Source organism: Chiloscyllium punctatum, chromosome 29, assembly GCF_047496795.1.
Source record: "Chiloscyllium punctatum isolate Juve2018m chromosome 29, sChiPun1.3, whole genome shotgun sequence".
Taxonomy (NCBI): Eukaryota; Metazoa; Chordata; class Chondrichthyes; order Orectolobiformes; family Hemiscylliidae; genus Chiloscyllium; species Chiloscyllium punctatum.
This window is the reverse complement of record NC_092767.1, coordinates 68837555-68863037: the sequence shown is the minus strand read 5'-3', so window position 1 is coordinate 68863037 and position 25483 is coordinate 68837555. Positions and strand designations below refer to the sequence as shown.

Sequence of the window (25483 nt, the reverse complement as noted above, 5' to 3'; positions counted from 1 at the left end):
TCTCACTGTTCTCCCCAAAGTGTGACAGCACTGTCACGGGGGTGGGGCAGGGTCTTGACGAATGGCCCACAAGTGACATCAAATGGAATGTGTCACAATGGCAGAATGTGTAGGAGTCAGAACCACCCAACTGTACAGCTCTCAGTCCATTCAATCAAACTCAGCAGTGACATTAATGGTCTCTCCCCAGTTAACCAGTATGTAAATATTCTAACCAGTGTGGTACTCAGACTATAAGTCTGTATGTTCCAGTAAAGCAGCACCGGGGCAGTTCCTTAAGTTACTGAGATTGAGCTTGGAATCATTTGCAATGAGATTTTAGGTGAGGAACAGTTTGGGAGTGGTTGTGATGCACTACACTGTCAAATATCCCACTGATACTTGCCTTCAAGGCACATATGCAATAGCCGGAGAGGTTTAGGAGAGTAATAAACACGCCGACAGCCCCACTTCAGGAGGATGTGAAGGCATCAGTGAGTCATAGAGTCATAGAGATGTACAGCACAGAAACAGATCCTTTGGTCCAACCCGTCCATGCCGACCTAAATTGATCTAGTCCCATTTATCAGCATCTCCCATATCCCTCCAAACCTTTCCTATTCATGTACCCATCCAGATGCCTGTTAAATGCTGTAATTGTACCATCTTCCACCACTTCCTCTGGCAGCTCATTCCACACACGTACCATCCTCTGCGTGAACAAATTGCCCCTTAGGTCTCTTTTATATCTTTCCCCTCTCACCCTAAATCTGTCTAGTTTCAGGCTCCCTTACCCAGGGGAGAATATCTTGGTTGTTCACCCTATCCATGCCCCTCATGATTTTATAAACCACTATAAGGTCACCCCTCAGCCTCTGATGCTCCGGGGAAAACAGCCCCAGCCTGTTCAGCCTCTGTCTACAGCTCAAACCCTCCAACATCCTTGTAAATCTTTTCTAAACCCTTTCAAGTCTCACAACACCTTTCCTATAACAGGGAGACCAGAACTGAAAAAAGAAGCATGGTGGCTCAGTGGTTAGCTTTGCTGCCTCACAGCACCAGGGACCCGGGTTCAATTCCCGCCTCGGGCAACTGTCTGTGTGGAGTTTGCACATTCTCCCTGTGTCTGCGTGGGTTTCCTCTGGGTGCTCCGGTTTCCTCCCACAGTCCAAAGATGTGCAGGACAGGTCAATTGCTAAATTGCCCATAGTGTAGGTGGATTAGTCAGGGGTAAATGTGGGGGAATGGGTAAGACCATAAGACATAGGAGTGGAAGTAAGGCCATTTGGCCCATCGAGTCCACTCCACCATTCAATCATGGCTGATGGACATTTCAACTCCACTTACCCGCATTCTCCCCGTAGCCCTTAATTCCTTGTGACATCAAGAATTTATCAATTTCTGCCTTGAAGACATTTAGTGTCCCAGCCTCCACTGCACTCTGCGGCAATGAATTCCACCGCGCTCTGGCTGAAGAAATGTCTCCGCATTTCTGTTCTGAATTTACCCCCTCTAATTCTAAGGCTGTGTCCACGGGTCCTAGTCTCCTCGCCTAACGGAAACAATTTCCTAGCGTCCACCCTTTCCAAGTCATGTATTATCTTGTAAGTTTCTATTAGACTTACACGATAATACATGACTTGGAAAGGGTGGACGCTAGGAAATTGTTTCCGTTAGGCGAGGAGACTAGGACCCGTGGACACAGGTCTGGGTGGGTCGCTCTTCGGAGGATCGTCGTGGACTTGTTGGGTTATAGGGCCTGTTTCCACAATGTAGGGAATCTAATCTAATTCCAAGGGTGGTCTCACCAATGTCCTGTACAGCTGCAACATGAACTCCAAACCCCTGTACTCGATATTCTGACCAATATAAGAAGGTTGCAGAGGAGTTCATGAGAATGGTAGCAGGGATAAAGAGCCTCAATGATAGGATTAGGTTGGAGAAGCTGGGACTGACTTCTTTGCAGAAAAGCGTGAGAGGAGATTTGATGGCAGTGTAAAACTATCATGGAGGTCTGGACTGAGCAGATAGAGAGGAACAGTTCTCATTGGTGGAAAGATTCAGAATTGGGGGACTGAATCATGGCATTTAGAAGGATAAAATAATAAAGTCACCAGAGTCATATCAGACCACAGAACTGTCCTCTCATTATAAAGAGAAAGAGGACTGATGGTTCTTTAGCCTGGGGGACACCAGAGAGGGGGAGGGGGGGGGGTGGTGGGGGCGGGGTGTGTGTGTGTGTGCTGTTTAAGAAGGAACGCCGCTTTCCCCAGGAAAGGGAGTGCAAATCTAGATGGCGTAGGTTTAAGGTGAGAGGTGAAAGATCTAAAGGGATCTAAGGGGCAACTTTTTCACACAGAGGGTGTCGCGTGTATGGAATGAGCTGCCAAGGGAAGTGGTGGAGACTGGTATAATTACAACACTTAAAAGGGATCTAGATGGGTATTGGAATGGGCAGGGTTAGAGCAATATGGGCCAAATGGTAACCTCAGCTAGTGTGGGAATTGAACCCACGCTGTAGGCATCACAATGCACCACAAACCAACAGCCCTGCCAACTGAGCGAACTGGAGAGAAGGTCTGTGATCTGGAACACACTGCTCAGAGGTTGGCGCAGGCAGTTCCAATCAACACTTACAAGAAAAAATTAGATTATTATTTGTAAAGGAAGAATGTGTGGCATTTTCGGGGGAGAGTGCAGGGGGATGAAACCAAGGGGATTGCTGTTTTGGACAGCCAATACAGATATGATGAGCCAAATGGCTACTTTCTGGGTCATAAACATTCTGCCCCTTCTGAAACTGGTTACAATTTCCCACATCACCTGGCTACTTGTTGCTAGTCAAATCTCCCTTTGTGCACTGCCCCAGTCCCAACTGCTCTGCAATAGATTTTTATCAACTGCTTGAATCATCAGCTGACCAAACAGCACTTAAATTGAGTGTAAGGGAAGTTTTTAAAAAGTGTAATAATCCTTCAAATATCTCTTGCTTTTAAAGCAATACATTTTCCCATTTCAGTCCACAATCAACCATAAGGAAAATAAAAGGATCGTGTTTTATGAGAGATAAAGAGACAGAGAAAGAAAAATAGAGATAGAGAGAAAGAGAGATGGACAGAGCTCCTGGGGGTTATCACTGACCAGAAACTGAACAACATTAACTCTACAAATATTGTGGGTAGAGGAGTAGATCAGAGACTAGGAAGTCTGCAACATTTCTGTTTAAAGGCTTGACTGCCATGTTCAAAGTACAAGTCAAGAGTGAGATGGAATACTCTCAAATTGCCTGGTTGAGTGCAGCTGCACTCAATACCAGTGGGGACAAAGCAGCCCGCTTGATTGATGCCACACCCACAAATATTCACTCCCTCTATCACTGACGCTCAGTAGCAGCAGTGTGAACCATCTACAATGTGCACTGCAGACATTCACCAAGGTTCCTTCGTCAGTATCTTCCAAACTCATGACCTCGACAATCTAGAAGGATGAAGGCAGTAGATACAAGGGAACGCCACCCCCAGCATGTTCCTGACAACATCCTGAATTTGGAATTATGTCACCATTCCTTCAATGTCTCTAAGTCAAGCTCCTGGAATGGAATTGTGGGTCTACCTGCAGCAGATTGAGTCACAGAGTCATACAGCATGGAAACAGACCCCATCAGTCCAACATGTCCATGCCGAACATAATCCCAAACTAAACCAGTCCCACCTGCCTGCGTTTGGCCCATCTCCCTCTAAACCTTTCTCAATTATGTCCTTTCTAAATGTCTTTTAAATGTTGTAACTACCAGTTTCTCTGGCAATTCATTCCACATACGAGCCACTCTCTGTATGACAAGGTTGCTGCTCACGTCCCTTCTAAATCTTTCTCCTCTCACTTTAAAAATATGCCCCTTAGTTTTGAACTCCCCCTACTCTGGGGAAAAGACCTTTGCCATTCACCTTATCAATGCCCCTCATGATTTATGAACCTCTATAAGGTCACCTCCGGTGAAAAAGTCCCAGCCTATCCAGACTCTCCTGAGAGCTCAAACTGTTCATTCCCGACAAGGTCCTGGTAAATCTTGTCTGATCACTCCCCAGATTAATAATATCCTTCCTATATTGTCTGAGTTGAGATGTCACCTGTTTTTATAACACCTTGTTATCTCAACAATGTAACTTAAAAGAGGTTCTAGGATTTACATATTAATGAACCAAAACCTGCCACCCATTCTAAAAGACGAAAGACTTAACAGCAATCTAGGTTTGTTCAATATATTGTTTTAATTGCATGACACTTTTGCTATAAATTCTGTGTCTTACAATCCTGCTTCACAACCACCTGATGAAGGAGCAGCGCTCCGAAAGCTAGTGCTTCCAAATAAACCTATTGGACTATAACCTGGTGTTGTGTGATTTTTAACTTTGTCCACCCCAGTTCAACACTGGCACTCTACATCAATCCTTCCTATAACAGTTAAAAATCACACACAACACCAGGCTATAGTCCAAAAGGTTTATTTGGAAGCACTAGCTTTCAGACTGCTGCTCCTTCATCAGGCGATTGTGGAGAATAGGATTGTAAGACACAGAATTTATAGCAAAAGTTTACAGTGTTTTGTAACTGAAATTATATATTTCAATATATAATTTCAGTTACAAAACACTGTAAACTTTTGCTATAAATTCTGTGTCTTACAATCTTATTCTCCACAATCGCCTGATGAAGGAGCAGCGCTCTGAAAGCTAGTGCTTCCAAATAAACCTGTTGGACTATAACCTGGCGTTGTGTGATATTTGTACACCCCATTCGTCTCCAAGTCATTCCTACAACGGGGCATTGCACCGGTTCACAAAGGCAGCTCACCGCCACCTTCTCAAGGGGCAGTTAGGGACAGGCAATAACTGCTGGGCCCAGCCAGTGATGCCCATGTCCCATGAGCAGATGTAATGTGCTGCTCTAGTCCCTGGATCATTGACTGATGCTGAGAGGGGTCACGTGCTGCTCCATCTGGTGGAGGCAGCTACAGTCCCCGCGGTAGCCACAGGGGGCGCTGCACCGGGCCGGTACCAATGTTCAGGGACCGCGGGGAGCGGGATCCGGGCGGGACCCGGGTCCCCCCCTCCCCCGGCTCCGGGCAGCTCACACAGGGGAATGTGGCTGTGATTCCAGGCTCGGAGCTAGGCCCCGGGGGCTTCCGACAGAGACACAGAGGCAGGGACCCGCTCATAACAATACCGACCCCCGTCACTATCCCCTCCCGGGGGGTGGAGGAAGGTATGGGGAGAGATGTGGGGGTATGGGGGGGGTGCAGGAGGATATGGAGGGTGGAGGCAGATATGGGGGGGGTTGTTGGAGGAGGATATGGGGGGGTTGTTGGGGGAGGATATGGGGGGGTTGTTGGGGGAGGATATGGGGGGGTTGTTGGGGGAGGATATGGGGGGGTTGTTGGGGGAGGATATGGGGGGGTTGTTGGAGGAGGATATGGGGGGGTTGTTGGAGGAGGATATGGGGGGGTTGTTGGAAGATGGGGCAGGGGATGGAGAAACATGTGGGAAGAGGAAAAAGGGGAGGAAGGAGGGGGGAAAAGGAGAGGATGGCAGGAAAGATGGGTGAGGGGGAAATGAGTGAAGGAGGAGGGAAGGAGGGAATGAAGGTAAGGTCGAAAGGGAGGGGGGAGTTTGGAAAGGAAGGAAAGGTGACTGGAAGGAAAGGGGACAGAAGGAGATCGAGGGGAAGGGCGTACAGCAATGCAGAATTAAAGGGGAGGTTGTTGGAGAAGAGGATTGGGAGAGGGGTGGAAAGGAGCGATGTAGTTGATAAGGCCAGGGGTAAGAGAGAAGGAATAAGATTAAGGGAGAGTGGTGAGGTGGGGCGGACAGAAGGGATGGTGGAGGTAGAGGGGGCCAAGGGGGAAAGAGCGCAGGAGGGGTGAGGGAGTAGCAGAAAGGCAAGAGGAAGGTTAAAGGAGTGAAGAGGAACAAACAGGAGAAGTAAGGGAGGTTGCGGGAAAGGGAGAGGTGGGTTTAGGAGTGGGAAGGGACAGGAAAAATGGGGTTGTAGACAAGACAGGAAACGGAGAGTAGGAATGGAGGGGCACAGGAGGGGGTGGGGGGGTGGAGAACGCGGCCCCAGGGGTCTGTGAGAGTTATACTGAGGTGGGGTGTGAAGCCGTCAGGTTGAATTGAGTAAAACTTAGTGGTGAACCAAACAGAAAAGCAATACCCCGTATTCAGACTGGCTGCCTCACCTGGCGCGGTCAAAAGTCCACCAGTGTAGTGGTCCTATTGTGGAATTGCAGTACAAGGGAGGCTGTGAGCAAGGACGCGCAACGGTTGGAGCATTCAGTCTTGTCTCAATCCAGTTGAAATGCTGAGTTTAATGATTGCAATTGCAGCTGACCCTGTGATTCTTGTGCATTCTGTATTTGTTCCCTTGCAGCTCCGTCTGATGGCTACACCCATGTCGGTCGTGCGACTGCCCAGGGGTCCCAATGGGCATAGCCGAGGCTTTGACCCGACCTCACCGCGGTATCAGGCCCTGGCTCCCTCCTCCATCCAAGCCTCTACCAACGGCTGCCTCAAGGAGGAGCAGAGGTCGCGGTCTACGCTTCGGGAACGCTTCCTGCGCAGCCTGATTGCAATGGCGGGGAAGACAGTGGACTTCACTATGTACGAGAGGGTCTCTGTCACTGCCACATTTGCAGCGTCAGACATCGACATCCTGAACTTCCAGGTCTCTCACTTGCAGACACCACTGGGCATTCAGAAGGAAGCGCTGTTGCGATGCCCAGACATCATTGCCTATACGTTTAACCTTTGACCTTTCCTTGCTTGTTTAAGAGCATGGAGATTAAACCCTTTTCATTGCCTGCGTTCATTCCAGGTCAAGTCTTGAGCCACGCTGACAGAAACGATTGAAGAAATGTCACCTTTTTTCCCCGTGTGGGGGTTACTGGCAGACTGAGGTGTGGTAATCAGAGTTCACTGGTGTTAGTCACAAACTGATCTTTAGTTTGAAAAGAACTGTACTCAAAATGCAATAAAGGTTTGGATTATAAATCCAAGATTCTGAAGTTGTAGTCACTGTTCCTTGGTTTCACTTTAAAGCCGAAACCCCTTCTACCTTTCCACTGTAAAACAGTGGGGATCTCTTTACTACTTTAATTTCTTGTTTGTTGCCAGGGTTGGAGGATTTGAGCTACAGGGAGAGGCTGAACAGGCTGGAGCTGTTTTCCCTGGAGCGTCAGAGGCTGAGAGGTGACCTTATAGAAGTTTATAAAATCTTGAGGGGCATGGATAGGATAAATAGACAAGGTCTTTTCCCTGGGGAGGGGCAGTCCAGAACTAGAGGGCATAGGTTTAGGGTGAGAGAGGAAAGATATAAAAGGGATCTCAGGGGAAACTTTTTCACACAGGGTGACGTGTGTATGGAATGAGTTACCAGAGGAAGTGGTGGAGGCTGGTACAATTATAACATTTAAAAGGCATCTGGATGGGTATATGAATAGGAAGTGTTGGAGGGATATGGGCCAAGTGCTGACAAATGGGACTAGATTAGGTTAAGATTAGGTCAGCATGGATGAAGAGTCTGTTTCCATGCTTTACGTCTCCAAAACTGTACAAGTTTTTAAAAGAAAAACAATCTGTATTTATGTAGCACCTTTAACTCCATAAAATGATGTTAGACAGCAAAATTTGTCCACTATGCCAACATCAGGCAATATTAGGACAGATGAGCAAAAATTTGACCAAAGAGGAAGTCTTTAAAAGACTTTTTAGGGCAGGATAAAAAAAAAATCAGCAGCAAGGTCTTGGGAGGGAATTCTGGATCTTCAGGCCTTCCCACTGAGTTGGTGGAACACAGATCCTGGAGGGTTCCGAGGTGGTTCCAGCGATAGGGAAGATCGAGAATACGAGAGGTTTTTTTTAAAAATGTGGTTTATTATTGTCACAATGCAGTATAGGCAGACCATATAATACAAAGGGTGTTAGAACAGAGCGAGTGATACAATGTTATGGCTATAGAGAAGGTGAACAAAGAGCGAGTTCAATATTACATTTCAGAGGTCCGTTCAGAAGTCTAATAACACTGAGGAAAAAGCTGTTCTTGAATATGTTGGTATGTGTGTTTAAGCTTTTGTATCTTCTGCCTGACAGAAGAGATTATAACCAGGGTTGGAGGGGTCTTTGATGACACGTTGGCTGCCTTCCCGAGGCAGCAAGAAATGTAGATGAGGTCAGTGGATGGAAGATTGGCTTGCCTGATGGACTGAGATGTGTTCACAACTCTCTCTGGTTCCTTACGGTTCTGGGCAGACCAGTTGCCGTACCAAGCTCTGATGCATCCGTACAGGATTGCTTTCAGTGGTGCATCTATCAAAATTGATGAAGAGTCTTCACGAAAATGCCGATTTCCTTAGCCTCCTGAGGAAGTTAGAGGCGTTATTGTGCTTTCTTGAAAACGAAGATGAGAATTATTTCAAATGTCTAATCGTGGAATAAAATCTAATGTTGGACTAGTGAAATCTAATGTGCTTGGTGTTTGACAAGCGTAGGCTGATGGAATACAGCCGTGTTTTGCCTGTGAGCAGCCAAAGACCGAGAGAGAGAACATAGAACATTACAGCGCAGTACAGGCCCTTCGGCCCTCGATTTTGCGCTGACCTGTGAAACCAATCTGAAGCCCATCTAACCTACACTATTCCATTATCATCCATATGTTTACCTAGTGAACATTGATGGCACGTTGTTGACGAGTCTGCTACTGCTGCAGGCAGGGCCTTCCACGCCCTCACTACTCTCTGAGTAAAGATACTGTCTGACAGGGAATGAGTGGGTTGTTGCATGACAACATAGATCAGCAAGCAAAGGGGTGTTGGTGCTTGAAATTTGTTGTTGCGAGTTCCGATGAGGGCAGCAGAGTTTTGGTTGACTTGCGTTTCCAGAGGGTGGAACCCTCAATAGTCGGGTCAAGGTGGAACGGGTGAGAGATTTGGCAGAAGATGAGCTGGAACAGGTGAAATCAAGTGAACTTGCGGCGGTGAGAATAGGTGTAATTAAGTGATATTCTGATCTCAAATTTGGAGTCATCTGATCGACACTTTGTTACATTTGTACCCCAAGATTCAAAATTGTCAGCAAAACAAAGGCACTGACCCAGGCATGATAGGCTGAATGGCCTCATGCACTGTGAGATTCATTCCCTGCCTGACTGTCAATGCCTTAGATTGTTCAAAAGGCCACTTGCTTTGTGGTATTCTAGCTTAATGATGAAAATGAAGAAGGCAGAGACTGCATCTTGTCTCTGTGCATGAATGAAAAGAGAGTTTGGAAGTTTAAAAGAAACAAACTTGGGAATCCTGAAATTGCAAACTGTTTAATAGCATAATCCAAGGTGATCTCAGCCTGTGAGTGGCATTGTTAATGACAGCCTCGTGCTGTACATCCCCAGTACGATACCAGGCCCAAAGTTAAAATGTCCCAGCATCTACAATCCATGGGGAAGTACAGATCCGGGAGGATAACCATTTTGGATATTGCCGGCCTTTTTCCAAATGTGAGTAAGTCGTAAGTATCACAGTTTGTGAACAAAGTTGCTGGAAAAGCTCAGCAGGTCTGGCAGCATCCGTAGAGTTAACCTTTCGGGGTCAAGTGACCAGGGGATCTGAGGAAGGGTCACTCATCCCAAAGCGTTAACTCTCGATTTCTCTCCACAGGCACTGCCAGACCTGCTGATTTTTTTTTCCAGCAATTTGTTTTCAGTTTCAAAGGTTGCAAATTGGTTGGCAGGGAGAAAGCATGAAACATGGAGTGACGGACAAAGGGGTAGATTCTGCCCATTTTCTATTGTCAAAAGGTGCACTAGCTTTGTAGTAAAGGTACCTTGAGGTAAGAGTGACCATAATACAATAGGATTTTTAGATATTTTCTCATCAACCTGTTCAGAGACATTATACATCCCTCTGGAACCCTGGCTTTCTGATTTGGGATTTTACACTCTTGAAGTGATTGAATGAAGTGCAGAACAAGAGACTTGTATCAACAAGTAACAAGTTGCCTGAGGTAGATGGGGTAACTCCAAAGGAATGTACGGTCACTGCCATTTAAAAGAATTTGTAGTTGGTTTTCCATAGATAATCCTTGAAGGCACAAGAGAGTAGCCAACTGTGACTTAACAGTCGTGGAGGGTTGTAATGCGGAAGGCAGCCATTCGGCCTGTCATGTTTGTGCTAGCTTACTGCAAGCAGAGTTGTGAAAGAGTATTAGTTTGAAGACTGGTCTAACAATGTAGCCACAAAGCATAGTAAACCCGAGGGTTGAGAAGAATTTAAAATTCAGCAAAGGCGAATTTGAAGAGGAAAGGCAATAGACAAGCAAGAGATGTTTAAAAAAAAGTTGAACATTTCTATGTAAATTAGAGGTTAAAACATGTAAATATGATTTCATTTCAGACAGATCCAGGTGAAAATATAATGGAGAAGAAGGAAATGGTGACATTAACTCATATTTTGCCACTCTTCCATCTTTGAATCCCTACAGCATGGAAGCCGGCCATTCAACCCATCAAGTCCACACTGACCTTCTGAAAAACATTCCACCCAGACCCACCCTATCCCTGTGACCCTGCAATTCCCACCTAGCCTGCACATCCCTTGGACACTTTTGGCAAAATAGCATGGCCACTCCCTCTAACCTGGTAAAAAATCCTGGAAGAAATGGAGACCTAATGAGTGAGGAATCGAAACAAATCGTAATAAATAAAGAAATGGGACTGGGTAAAATAACAGAATCAGGGTGGTGACAAACCCCCTTGCCCCTGCCAACTTGCATCTTGGACTTTAAAACCCTGAACTGCAGAACTGCCATGGATTTTGTTCATGCAGAGTGCCTTAGATTCTAGGATTAGAAAGCCACAAACATGACCTCATCGTGAAATAAGGAAGAGTAAAAGGAGAACCAACAGTCTTGTGCTGTGGTGGTTTGTGTTCCTTGTCTTTTAAGATTTATATGAGGAGAAATCTCTTTGTTCAGAAGGTTATGAATCTTTGGTGCTGTGGTAAGATGGAGTGGTGAAAGAAGTGTGGTGATGTTGCAATATTGATCATGGCACTAAGGAGGTAAACAGTTTAGAAGGCTTCTAAAGCTGGGAGAACTGAATTGAATAGAACTTATTGTCACATGGTAAAAACAATGACTACAGATGCTGAAAACCAGATTCTGGATTAGTGGTGCTGAAAGAGCACAGCAGTTCAGGCAGCATCCAAGGAGCAGCGAAATCGACGTTTCGGGCAAAAGCCCTTCATCAGGAATGAGGCTTTTGCCCGAAACGTCAATTTCGCTGCTCCTTGGATGCTGCCTGAACTGCTGTGCTCTTCCAGCACCACTAATCCAGTATTATTGTCACATGTACTGAAGCTCAGTGAAAAGCTTTGTCTTGTGAGCAACACAGGCAGATCACAGAGTTAAGTAGCAAAGATAAGTAAATAATATGTAAACAGCAGCAAAAACAAAACCACAGGTACAAGCGAATGTTGAAGAGTTTGTGAGTCAATTCAGTATTCGAACAACAGTAGGATAGAAACTGTTTCAAAACCGGCTGGTGCCTGTGTTCAGGCTTCCGTACCTTATCCCCGATAGTAGAGGTTGTAGAAAAACATTGCCAGGGCGGGGTGGATCTTTGAGAGTGCTGGCGGCCTCTCTTTGGAGAAAGTGAGGATTGCAGATGCTGGAGATCAGAGTCGAGAGTGTGCTGCTGGAAAAGCACAGCAGGTCTGGCGGCATCCGAGGAGCAGGAGAGTCGATGTTTCGGGCATACGCCCTTCATCAGGAACTCCTGATGAAGGATTTATGCCCAAAAACATCAATTCTCCTGCTCCTCGGATGCGACCTCATCTTCTCAAATAAAACCATTTAGATACAATTAAAGACAAGAAGTGGCCAACCGTATTTTATGGAGTGTACACTCTTAATTATCTGCAGATTTGCTATCCATGGATCTATGTCCATGTGAGATTGGCCCCAGTCCTGATTTTACATTTTCCTAATAGACATTTCGTAGAATGCCTAAAGTGTGGAAAGTAGCCATCCACTCCACCCTCTCCTCCTTGACCTATCACCTTCATCCCCTCCCCCACTCACCCATTGTACTCTATGCTACTTTCTCCCCACCCCCACCCTCCTCTCGCTTATCTCTCCATGCTTCAGGCTCACTGCCTTTATTCCTGATGAAGGGCTTTTGCCCGAAATGTCGATTTCGAAGCTACTTGGATGCTGCCTGAACTGCTGTGCTCTTCCAGCACCACTAATCCAGAATTTGGCCTATCAAGTCCACACAATGATCCTCCAAACAGCATCCCATTCCATAGACGGAAGTGAGAACTGGAGATCAGAGTCAAGATCAGAGTGGTGCTGAAAAAGCACAGCAGGTCAGGCAGCGTCCGGGAAGCAGGAAAATCAACGTTTCGGGCAGGAGCCCTTCACATCACATCCCCTATCCCCGTAACCCTGCATTTCCTGTGGTAGATCCACCTCACCTGCACATCATGGGGCAATTTAGCATAGCCAATCCACCTAATCTGCACAACTTTGGACTGTGGGAGGAAACCAGAGCACCCAGAGGAAGCTCACACAGACACAGGGGGAACATCCAAGCTCAATACAAATAGTCACCCAAGGCTGGAATTGAACCCAGTTGTCTGGCACTGTGAGGCAGCAGTGCAAACCACTGAGCCACTGTGGTAGAAAGGGACTTCTCTATTCTAGCACTATCTGCATTTTTTGTGTTTTCTGTGCAAATTCTGTGCCCCATCCCCTATGGGTAACAAGAACTTAGTTTATTATAAACATTCCTACATTGTAAAGGAGCGATGGAAATTTTCTGATATTTAGGCAAACTTCAGAGACGGTGAAACAATAGGGTAATAACAGAGAAGTTCAATTTGTCCAATATTAATTGGGATAGACATAAAGTGAAAAGTTTAATGGGTGTAAAAGTTTAAAACCGTATCCAGGAGAGCTTTTTAAGCCAGCACATTGCAAGTCCTACAGGAGAGGGAACTAATTTTAGGGAACAAAGTATCTGTGGAGGGCAATTTTGGGAATTGTGATCATAAACCAAGTCAGTTACGGAAGAGGACTAAGATGGACCAGAAGTAAAGGTTGAGAGTGGTATGTTGGCTCAGTGGTTATCACTGCTACCTCACAGTGCCAGGAACTCAAGTTGGATTCCAGCAATGGGCGACTGTGTGTGGAGTTTGCACATCTCCCCATGCCTGTGTGGGTTTCCTTCAGGTATTCCTGTTGCCTCCCACAGACCAAAGATATGCTGGTTAAAGTAAATTGCCCCATAATATCCATGGGTGTGCAGGGTAGCCATGGGGAATGCAAGGTGACAGGGATAGGGATGTGTCTGGGTGAGATGATCTTCAGAGGGTCAGTGGCTCAATGGGCCAAATGACCTGCTTCCATACTTTAGGAATTCCATGATTTTCTAAAGGTTCTGAATTGGGGTCAGGCCAATTTTAATACGATAGAATAGGATCTGGGAGCAGCTATATTGGATTAGATTCACTAGAGTTTGGAAACAGGTCCTTCAGCCCAAGCAGTCCACACTGACCCTCCAAAGAGTTACCGACCCTCCCTCTGACTAATGCACCCAATACTATAGGCAATTTAGCATGGCCAATTCACCTGACCTGCACATCTTTGGACTGTGGGAGGAAACCAGAGCATCCAGAGGAAACCCACGCAGACACGGGGAGAATGTGTAAACTCCAGACACAGTCACCCAAGGCTGGGATCCTGGTGCTGTGAGGCAGCAGAGATAACCACTGAGCCACCATGCTACCCCTACTTGTCAGAAAATCTACATCAGAGCAGTGGGAGTCCTCAAAAAGGAAATAGCGAGTGTGCAGGATCAACATGTTCTTTTAAAAGTGAAAGATGGGACCAACAAATCCAGAGAATCTTGGATATCAAAGGATTTACAGGATCGGATAAGGAAAGCAATGGGGAGGCTCAAGGCAGTGGATACCTGAGAGTATAGCAAGGGCTTAAAAAAGATATGAGAGTGAAGAGGGGGCAGGAGAAACCAATGGCAGGTAAAATAAAGGACATTAGGGACAAGAGGATAACAAGGGGAAAGAGTAGGACACATTAGGGATCAAATTGGCAATCTGTGTATGGAGCCGGAAGAGATAGGTGAAGCTTTTAATGCGTACATAGCATCTGTATTCCCTAAAGAGAAGGACACTGTAAGTATATATTTCATGGCAACGTCTGTAATGTACTTGAACAAATTAGCATTGAGTGAAAAGAAGTCTTAGCAATTTTGGCAGCCTTAAAATTGGGTAAAACCTCAGGCCTAGATGAGGCAAAGTTAAAAATCACACAACACCAGGTTTTGGTCCAACAGGTTTCGTTGGAAGTACAAGCTTGTAGTTCCAATTAAACCTGTTGGACTATAATGTGGTGTTGCATGATTTTTAACTTGATCCACTCCAGTCCAACATATTGTGAAAGGCAAAGGGAGAGTGAAAAATATTCTGAGGGACAGAATTAATCAACACTTAGTGAGGCAAGGATTATTGTGGCTCCCTGCTATAGGAAGGATGTTCTGAAACTTGAAAGGGTTCAGAAAAGATTTACAAGGATGTTGCAAGAGTTAGAGGGTTTGAGCTACAAGGAGAGGCTGAATAGGCTGGAGCTGTTTTCCCTGGAGTGTCGGAGGCTGAGGGGTGACCTTACAGAGGTTTATAAAATAATAGGGGCATGGATAGGGTGAACAGCCAAGGTCTTTTCCCCAGGTAGGGGAGTCCAAAACTAGAGGACATAGGTTTAAGGTGAGAGGAGAAAGATTTAAAAGGGACCCAAGGGGCAACTTTTTGATGTATGCATGGGTGCTTGTATGGAATGAGCTGCCAGAGGCGGTGGTGGAGGCTGGTACAATTCTAACATTTAAAAGGCATTTGGTGGATGTACAAATAGGAAGGGTTTAGAGGGATATGGGCCAAATGCTGACAAATAAGACTGGATTAATATCTGGTCAGCATGGATGAGTTGGCTCTGTTTCCGTGCTGTACATCTCCATGACTCTATGGTCATGTGGTAAATGTTGAGGAAGAAAGCCTTAGATTACAGGAAGATACAGTCAGGCTGGTCAGATGGGCTGAACAGTGGCAGGTGGAACTTAATCCTGAAAGGTGTGGAGTATGAATGGTAGGACCCTAGGAAGTACAGAGGATCAAAGGGACCTTTTATGTGCAAGTCCATAGATCCTTGAAGGTAGAACGGGTAGGTAAGGTCATTAAGGAGGCATATGGGATGCTTGCCTTTATTAGTCAAGGCGTTGAGTACAAGAGCCAAGAGGTTATGATGTAACTGTAGATGGTTTTATTTCGACCACTGCTGGAGTACTACGTGCACGTCTGGTTGTCGTACTATAGAAGGTTGTGATTGGTTTAGAGAAAGGACATAGTTTACCTGGACTAAAGTGATTCAGCTTTGAAATTAGATTACAAAGGCTGGGGTGTTTTCCTCAGGGCATAGAAGGCTTAGGGGTCCTATTTGAGATGTACAAAATTGAAGAGGTATAGATCGTGTAGATTGGAAGAAACTTTTCCCCTTAGTACAGGGATCAGTAACCAGAGGACATGAATTTGAGGTAAGGGACAAGAGGTTCAGAGGTAATTTATGGAAGAATTTTCTCAACCATATGCTGGTGAGTATCTGGACCTCACTGCCTAAAATGGATAGAGGTTGGGTTTTAGATTAGATTAGAAACTTGAAAGGGTTCAGAAAAGATTTACAAGGATGTTGCCAGATTTGGAGGATTTGATCTATAGGGAGAGGCTGAACAGGCTGGGGCTGTTTTCCTGAGGAGTGACTTTATAGAGGTTTACAAAACCATGAGGGACATGGATAGATAAATAGACAAAGTCTTTTCCCTGAGGTTGGGAATCCAGAACTAGAGGGCATAGGTTTAGGGTGAGAGGGGAAAGATATAAAAGAGACCTAAGGGGCAACTTTTTCACACAGAGCATGGTACGAGTGTGGAACGAGCTGCCAGAGGAAGTGATGGAGGCCAGTACAATTGCAACATTTAAAAGGCATCTGGATGGGTGGATGAATAGGAAGGTTTGGATGGATATGGGCTCGGTGCTGGCAGGTGGGACAAGATTGGGTTGGGATGGCATGGACGGGTTGAACCAAAGGGTCTGTTTCCGTGCTGTACATCTCTATGACTCTACGTTAACCATCACAACATTTAAAAAGCATTTAGGTGTACACTTGATTTTCCACAGTATACAAGACTACAAGCCAAGTGCTAGGAGATGGGACTAGGTTATATGTGTGCCTGGTGACTGGTGTGGACACGAAGGGCTGGAGCTGTCTTTCCATTCTATATGACTCCAAATGCTGATAAATGGTGCAGACAATGATGGGATGAATGGTCCCTTTCAATTGCTGTAACACTCTACGACTGTGTGCTTAACGAATGACACAGGCATGATGGGCCAGATGGACTCTTTCTGTGCTGTAACACTCTGTGTCTCTGTGTGCTTGATAATTGGCATGGGCATTATGGGCAAAAGGTACCTTTCCATACTGTAATACCACATGCCTCTGTGCGCTGGATGACCAGCACAGTCACGATGGGCTGAAGAGCCTCCTTTTGTGCTGGAATATTGACTCTGCGTGGTTGATGACTGCCGTGGAGGCGATGGGCTGAATGGCCTCTTTTTTTGGGCTGTAATACCATTTGTCAACAAAAGGTGGCGCCGTTGTCATCCCGCCTGCGCAGTAGGTGCCGATGATGCGGGTGGGTGGGGCGATCGGTGCGGGTAATCACGTGTGTCCAGCGCGGCAGCTGATTGGTGAAAAGAAGCAGACGGCAGCTACGCCGTAGTGCGCAGGCGCGGCGTTTGCCCCGCCCCCACCCCCGGCGGTTGGGGTCGAATCCTGAGGGGAGCGGCGGGACCTTGAGAAAATGGAGTACAACGGATTTAGACAGCGTAAGTTACGTACGTGGCTTCAGTTTCTCTATAAATTCGTTGTTCACGCGACGGCGGAAGCAGCAACGAAAGATTTTATTTTCCCCATTTGCGGAAAATCAGCGTTAGGAAAGAGACGTAGTAAATGCTGCTTCCCCACCCCCACCCCCCCAGGACAGGGGAGGGGAATGGATGATTCCCATAGACACCCCCCCCCCACACTGAGGGAGGAATGGATGATTCCCATAGACATCCCCCCCCACACTGAGGGAGGAATGGATGATTCCCATAGACATCCCCCCCACACTGAGGGAGGAATGGATGATTCCCATAGACATCCCCCCCCCCACACTGAGGGAGGAATGGGTGATCCCACAGACACCCCCCCCACACTGAGGGAGGACTGGGTGATCCCACAGACACCCCCCCACACTGAGGGAGGACCCCCCCCCCACACTGAGGGAGGAATGGGTGATCCCACAGACACCCCCCACACTGAGGGAGGAATGGGTGATCCCACAGACACCCCCACACTGAGGGAGGAATGGGTGATCCCACAGACATCACCCCCACACTGAGGGAGGAATGGGTGATCCCACAGACATCCCCCCCCCACACTGAGGGAGGAATGGGTGATCCCACAGACATCCCCCCCACACTGAGGGAGGAATGGGTGATCCCACAGACACCCCCCCACACTGAGGGAGGAATGGGTGATCCCACAGACACCCCCCCCCCCCCACACTGAGGGAGGAATGGATGATTCCACAGACACCCCCCCACACTGAGGGAGGAATGGGTGATCCCACAGACACCCCCCCACACTGAGGGAGGAATGGGTGATCCCACAGACACCCCCCCACACTGAGGTAGGAATGGGTGATCCCACAGACATCCCCCCCCACACTGAGGGAGGAATGGATGATTCCACAGACACCCCCCCCCCCCACACTGAGGGAGGAATGGGTAATCCCACAGACACCCCCACACCCCCCACACTGAGGGAGGAATGGCTGATTCCCATAGACACCCCCCACACTGAGGGAGGAATGGGTGATCCCACAGACACCCCCCCCACACTGAGGGAGGAATGGGTGATCCCACAGACACCCCCCACACTGAGGGAGGAATGGGTGATCCCACAGACACCCCCCCGACACTGAGGGAGGAATGGGTGATCACACAGACACCCCCCCACACTGAGGGAGGACCCCCCCCCCCCCACACTGAGGGAGGAATGGGTGATCCCACAGACACCCCCCCCACACTGAGGGAGGAATGGGTGATCCCACAGACACCCCCCCCACACTGAGGGAGGAATGGGTGATCACACAGACACCCCCCAAGCACCTCTACATCTGGATGGGGGGAGGGAAGGGGGTGGGTGGTGGTGTGGAATGGGTGATTCCAGAGATATTCCTCTCTGGGAACAGACTCAGACTGCAGACTGAGAATTGAGATTTCCCACATACACCACCAAAGCTGATGGAGGTTGGAGAAAGTGAGAACATGATAGTCCAGCAACTTTTCCATCACAGAGGGTGGTTTGTACGTGGAATGAACTGCCAGAGGAAATGATAGGTGCAGGTATAGTTACAATATTTAAAAGACATTTGGACAGGTACATGGAAAGGAAATGTTTAGAAGGATGTGGTCCAAATGCAGGCAAGTTTAGTTTGGGAAACTTGGTCAGCATGGACGAGTTGAACCAACCGGCCTGTTTCTGTGCTGTATGACTCTCTGACTCAATCTCCGACAGGTCTATGGGTTGGGGAGGTGGTGTTGCAGAACAGAATACCTTGGTGCAAATTTTCAGAGATTCTGGGTGAAGTTGGATGTGCTGGATCCCCAGATTGATGGTGAAAATAGGATTGGATAACATTAATTAGACTCTGAACTGACAAACATGCCAAAAACTGACAAAGCAATTAATAAGGATGGAAAATTTGTGAAAATCAACACACATACAATACTATGTGACTGTATCACTTCATAAAGGAATTGATGAGAATGAAAAAGTAGCCCTTGGACAAAAAAAGCAACCGACATTCCTTCACTGCTGCTCAGTCAAAACCCGGGAACTCCCTCCCTATCAGCTTTCAGTGTCCCTACACCACATGGATGCAATATCTCAACAAGGGTCTTGCCATCGCCATCTTTAAGACTAATTAATAGGGAGGTGGGGTTGAGAAAATCTTGTGGTCATTTGATCAAGCTCAGGATGTTGATGAGTTGAATTTTGTCCTGAGTATTAAATTGTACTGCTTACCTGCAACAAGGCCAATGTATTCTGTTGCGCTTAATTCCAGCTGCCAAAATGAGAACAAGGGGGCAGACGCACACTACGGGAGACCCCAGTCACCTCTTTGAAGATACCAGTGGGAATCTGGACGCTCCGGGACCAGGATACGAGCACACCGGTGCAAGTTATGGCCACTCCAGGCAGGGCATCCTCAGCGACCCCATGATGTCTAACCTGGCAATGGCATACGGCAGCAGTTTGGCAAGTCAGGGGAAAAACATTGTCGGTCAAAATGTAAGCATTACGGGTTGGCAGGTCAGAATGAAATATTCTCCACACAACATAGGGGTCTGTCTCTTTACTGAACATGCTGAATACTGTACATGTGAACATGTCACTGTGGGGCAGTTCAGTGGATAGTACTGCTTCCTCACAGTGCCAGGGACCCGGGTTCAATTCCCACCCTCGGGTGACTGTCTGTGTGGAGTTTGCACATTCTCCCCGTGTCTGTGTGGGTTTCCTCTGGGTGCTCTGGTTTCCTCCCACAATCCAAAGATGTGCTGGTTAGGTGAATTGGCCATGGTAAATTGACTATAGTGTTCAGGGATGTGTAGGTTAGGTGCATTAGTCAGGGGTAAATGTAGAGTAATAGGGTAGAGGAATGGGTTTGGGTGGGAAACCTTTAGGGGGTCGGTGTGGCCCTACAGAGCCTGTTTCCACACTATAGGGATTCTTTGATTCAATGATTACATGGACCTGTGCTGATAACTGACCTCAAGAACAGACCCTACACCCTGGACCTGGGTTTAACTATTCCCAGTTTGTTGTTGCTTAACTTGGTCATGCCTTCAACTTATGATATTGCATACACAGCTACTAAAATGTCCCAGCCGACTTCACAACTATCAAACAAGATTGTATATCCATCTATAATAGATATTATAGTGACCAAATGCTTGATTAGAGATTTGTGGAGGGTCTGAGGAAGGGTCACTCGACCTGATTTTTCTTCACAGATGCTGCCAGACCTGCTAGCTTTTCCAGCAATTTCTGTTTTTGTTTGTGCTTAATTAGAGAGATGTTAAACAGCATCTTGAATACCGAGAGAGGAATTGAGACACAGGCAGGTTTAGGCAGGGAATTCCAGAGCCCAGGACCAAGTTAGTTATGTACACAGCCACTGGAAATCAGGTATATGCAAGAACACAGAATTAGAGGCCTACAGTGCTCTTGGAGTGTTTGGCAAGGGACAGTGCAACAATAGGGATGGGTGAAGCCATGGAAGGATTTGAAGGTTAAACTGAGGATTTTAAGATGAGCTATTTCCAGACTAGTAGCTCGTGCAGCTCAGCAAACACAGAGTGACAGATGAATGGGACAGTATAAGTTGGAATGTAGGCAGCAGTGCTTTAGATGAGTTAAAGTTTACACGTTGGATTTAGTTCCACTTCTATCTAGTAAATTCCAGTGGTGCTGTGAGTGGATGCATGTAATTGAATTCCAGTTCTGTGTAGACTGCCAACTTTTTTAAAAAATCTGGTGAACCTGAGGAAGGGTGAGGGAGAATGAGAGGGAACCAATTGTGCTACAGTTTAAATGGAGACAGATGTTTCAGGATTAACCATTTTTCCATGTTAACGTAAAAGAAATGACTTGCCATTGAGGATTATACTTGAAATCAAAAGTGATCTACTGGTTTAAAATTGACATTCTGACAACTGCAGGGACAAAGGGTTTATGTGTTAATAGGCCAGACAATGACCGTATTTATTGGAAGCTAGATAGCCAGTCTATAGGGAGTTATGTCCTTATCTTGAGATAGTAAGTTTGTAGATTTGTTTCAAGATGCTTCAGTCATTTTAAGACTGAATGCCTTGGTCATTTTAAGAACAACAGGAAATCCTTTCTTGATTTCACAACTACACGATTTGGAGATGCCGATGTTGGACAGGGGTGTACAAAGTTAAAAATCACACAACATCAGGTTATAGTCCAACAGGTTTAATTGGAAGCACACTAGCTTTCGGAGCGACGCTCCTTCATCAGGTGATAGTGGAGGCCTCGATCCTAACACAGAATTTATAGCAAAAATTTACAGTGTGATGTAACTGAAATTATACATTGAAAAATTGATTATCTGTTAAGCCTTTCATCTGTTAGAATACAGTGATAGTTTCACTTCTTTCATGTGTAAATCACAAAACCCTTTTTTAAAAGTTGCATTCTCGAGTTAGCTGTTAACAATGGTGATAGCTAGACAAATATGCAGTATGCATACATTCATGTAGAACTCTGAGCTCAAAAACTGCATGAATTTATGTAAAACTCTGTTATCTCACATTTTAGATTAGAATCAATCTAAACATCAGGTCATAGACAGAGAACACAGGGGGCTAACACCTTCAACATATTGTCTAGCTATCACCATGGTTAACAGCTAACCCGAGAATGCAACTTTTTTAAAACAAGGGTTTTGTGATTTACACATGAAAGAAATGAAACTATCACTGTATTCTAACAGATGAAAGGCTTAACAGACAATCAATTTTTCAATGTATAATTTCAGTTACATCACATTCCTCTATCATTCAGGTCGTAGTGCTTAAAATATAGCTCGATGAGATTACAGCTCTGAGGCCAGTACTGTCTAGTTTTATTATCCCTCTGGAATCCGTCCAGGTACAGTGAACTACAAGGGAGTAACCATCTAACAGAGGGAGGTTACACCCATGGGAGACCCCAATTTGAGCTACCTAGCATGTTCCATGTCACATCACACCTTGCCACTTACTCACTGGGATATTAAGCTCTTGGTCTGAAAGAGGACGTAACTATTTGGTGTCCCACAGTACAGGGCTAGGTCTGATACCTTAGATCCTGGAGCCTCATTTGCTCTGATCTTTGTCCAGAAATCACTAGGCTCAAGATCCCAGTTGAGGTATCATATTAAAGAGGCAATGTGTTCCATTCCTCAGTGGTAGTATTGTACAGTTTGATTAAAAGGTTTTAATATCATTGTCACTTTTCGTTCTAGATTTTGCAAATAAACCCCTTGTATGGTTCTGATAACCACGTAGAGCAGGGTGATTGAATCATTTTTATTGACTCCTGCAGATTGACCGATTTATTCCTGTGAGCAAATTGAAATATTATTTTGCTGTGGACACCATTTATGTGGGGAAGAAGCTGGGACTCCTCATCTTTCCCTACATGCACCAGGTAAGAGAAGGTGGCCTTTTGCTGGTGGTTCAGCTTAAAGGGCATTCATGGGGAAAGTAATACTCCAGAAAGTTGCACAAGTGACGCCATGTCCCACAAGTAAATTAAAGGTTAAAAGGTAAGTCATACCTTGAAGCTCACCAGATCATCCCATGGCGATGGGGATTCCTAAATCTTGACCGAGGAGGAGTGAGGGTTTGTGATGTTGGATTTATCACTGTGATTTGTGTGAGATGCTGTGAACAGGTTCATGAGCCTGAACATTTCTCAGATACAGGCCTGTAGTACAATCTAGTCTTGTCCCTGAAGAGATATTCTTCTAATATGTGTCCTTCACCCACCCCCCCCCCCCCCACCATGTTACTTCATCTTGCCGAATTGCTTTGTTAAATGAGATATCCAGGGGCATTCAGCCAATTGCTGTGATAAACTGGTGGTGTTTTGCTCCTAGCAGCAGGAAAATCCAAGTTGCCGCCAGCGCTGTGTCTTATTTCAGGTGGCTGGCGCTCGATAGCCTGGGTAGTAAGTGGTCGACAGTGATGTACCTGAACAATGGCAGGGACATCTGAAGAAAGAGAATTTCAGCCTTGCTGCTGTACCATGGAAGGATAGGCATGTGAATGTTCCTCAGTATCACCACATTCTTGGATCTGGCTCTCGTTTGTGTTGAGGGAGTATTCTTGGTGGTGTTCTTTGTACTGATAAGGTCTACCCTAGGTTAGCCATAGTGGGGGGGCTGGAGATACCAGTTTGGGAAGGGGACAGAAGACAAGCTAGAAGGTCGTCAATTTCCCAACAGAGAAATTTGCAGGAGCAAAGAATGACTGAATTATTTTGAAGCATGAGGAGACGATAGTCTCTCGAGTCTTTTCCACCATTTGGGATGGTTGACGTGCAACCTAACTCCATATACCCATCTTTGCCCCTTATCCTTTAACATCTTTGGATAATGAAAATGTATCAATTGTAGTTTTAAAATTAATGATTGAGCCATCATCCACTGCTGTTTGCAGAGGAGAGTTCTAAGTACCACTCTGCACATTTTAGAAGGTTTCCAAATTGTGCTTCTGAAAGGTCTGGTTCACATTTCTTTTAGAGAAATAGTGTCTCCAAATATACTCCATCTGTTCCCCTTAATATCTCGGATACTTTTGAAATCTTAACTTCCTAAATTCTAAATTATACTTTGTATAATCTCTCCTCATAAAATAGTCCTTGGAGTTCAACTAACATTCTGGGAAATCTACGCAGCTCTCCAAAACCAATACATCCTACTGAAGGTGTACTGTCCGGAATGTTCTCCATACAGATACATTTAAAAATAATGATCTCTGAGCAATGCGAGTAGGCTGGACATCAGTGTACCTCTTCCTGCAGTGACATAGAGAAGGCTTTTCCTGTTCAGCTTACAGCGGTTATGCAATGAGTGCTATCTAACAGATTGATGATTAAGCTCTTTGTTGACAGAATTGGGAAGTGCGATACCAGCAGGACAGTCCTGTGGCCCCTCGGGTTGAAGTGAACGCTCCTGATTTGTATATTCCAGGTAGGGTTACCTCTATGATAATCAGCGCTATCAGTAGTATTAATTGTCACAGTGACTGATAAACCTACTACTGTGGATTTTACCTATAGTCTTTGTGAATCACTTCCTGATGGTGGACATATTTATTACCTCCTGACCAGTATAAGTTAAGACTACAATAGTGTGAAGCTGCCTTTGCTTTGACCTGTAGACTTTACAAAATTATCAGCAAAGTTTCCTGAGATTTCAACTTCAGGTCAAGTTATAAACAAGCTTTGGAGTTACAGCTCCTTGTGGGCTGGACACCCTCTGATATTTTCATGTCTGGCAATATGTCTGCATTAGTTAACTATGTACAATATTGTAACCAATCTCAGTCTTCCCACCTAACCCCTCGTGTAGTTTCCAATGGGACCCATGGAAGGTAACCAGGAGCCTTGATTGCTTCATTCTCTCACACTGAGTTTTAATATTTCCATTATAAGATGGGCATGAAATCCATTAACATGCCACAAACCAGAAATAGAAAGTGGGTCCTTTTTAATCAGGACAGCTCTGACAGCATATGTGACAGAACATTTCAAGCAGAGATGGTGGTATGGTGGTAGTGTCACTGGACCTGTAATCCAGGAGGTGACAGTGATGCTCTGGCGCTGTAGGTTCAAATCCAACTATATTAGCTGGTAAAATGTAAGTTTACATTAAATCCAATAAACAAATCTAAAATGTGAAGTTAGGCTGATTGCAGGTGATTATGTTGCCAAACAAGATCATTAAATATTGTTGCTGAACTTGCAATAATGATGTTAATTCTGTACAGGATTGCTATGCTATTCTGTTATGGCCATTTCTCTCTCTCTCCAGCAATGGCGTTCATCACATATTTATTGGTAGCTGGGTTTGCTCTTGGAACTCAAAGCAGGTGAGAACTCTTTTGTTGGAATATTCACATGATCACTCAACGCTTCACCTGCTTTCCATTCTAACCAGGAGTATTAGTGGGTATGTTTCACTAGATTGGCCTTTGTGATTCAATCAAATTTGTCTTTAATTTTTTTTGAATCAAGGACAGAACATTGGTACTGAAACAGAATTTGATTGCCATAGGTCATCACAAAGTGCTTTTGAATCAATTACAGGTCTTCAGGAGTACCTTTTAATGTAGAGAATGCAGCAGCTAATATGTGCACAGCAAGCCCCCACAATAAATCTGAGATAACCCGTTACTCGGTGTTGTTAGTTGAGGATGATATGTTGGTCTAGTCACAAGGGGGGACCCCCCCCCCCCACAAAAAAACTATATAGGTTATTTTGTGTCCAGCTGAGAGGGCAGTTTAGGTCTTGGTTCCATGGATTATCCTAAAAACAGTACCTTCAACACTACAGAACTCTATCGGTACTGCACTGAAACATCAGCTTGAATTCAAACGGATGACAGTAGCCAAAGACAAAACATAAGGTCTGAAGCTTTTTGGACAAGAAATTATATGCATATTGTAACGCACAAAGTGGTAAAAAAATTTCAGTGCAAGGGGTCAGA

At 45.7% G+C, this 25483-nt stretch overlaps 2 protein-coding genes across 3 annotated transcripts in view; both read left to right on the top strand.

Annotated features, from left to right (window-relative positions):
- Positions 1-5041: 5041 nt before the first annotated feature.
- On the top strand, positions 5042-7039 carry gemin7 (gem (nuclear organelle) associated protein 7). The gene is made up of 2 exons (XM_072549341.1): positions 5042-5241; positions 6406-7039. The coding sequence occupies exon 2, from the start codon at positions 6415-6417 to the stop codon at positions 6784-6786; it is 372 nt and encodes a 123-aa protein (XP_072405442.1). The 5' UTR covers positions 5042-5241; positions 6406-6414; the 3' UTR covers positions 6787-7039.
- Positions 7040-16843: 9804 nt separating this feature from the next.
- The window catches only part of yif1b (Yip1 interacting factor homolog B (S. cerevisiae)), a 13411-nt gene continuing 4771 nt past the window's right edge, over positions 16844-25483 (top strand). Inside the window, exons 1-5 of one of the 2 annotated variants that reach the window (XM_072549339.1) lie at positions 16844-16978; positions 19267-19493; positions 22314-22418; positions 23886-23964; positions 24808-24865. In XM_072549339.1, the coding sequence (XP_072405440.1) occupies positions 16954-16978; positions 19267-19493; positions 22314-22418; positions 23886-23964; positions 24808-24865 (494 nt within the window). In that variant the 5' untranslated portion in view covers positions 16844-16953. Of the gene's footprint in view, positions 16988-19266; positions 19494-22313; positions 22419-23885; positions 23965-24807; positions 24866-25483 lie in introns of both variants that reach the window. The other variant, XM_072549338.1, reaches the window with a different exon arrangement.

Excerpts from the sequence above, each read along its gene's own strand:
- gemin7 (XM_072549341.1), top strand. The coding sequence starts at position 6,415 with ATGGCTACACCCATGTCGGTCGTGCGACTGCCCAGGGGTCCCAATGGG.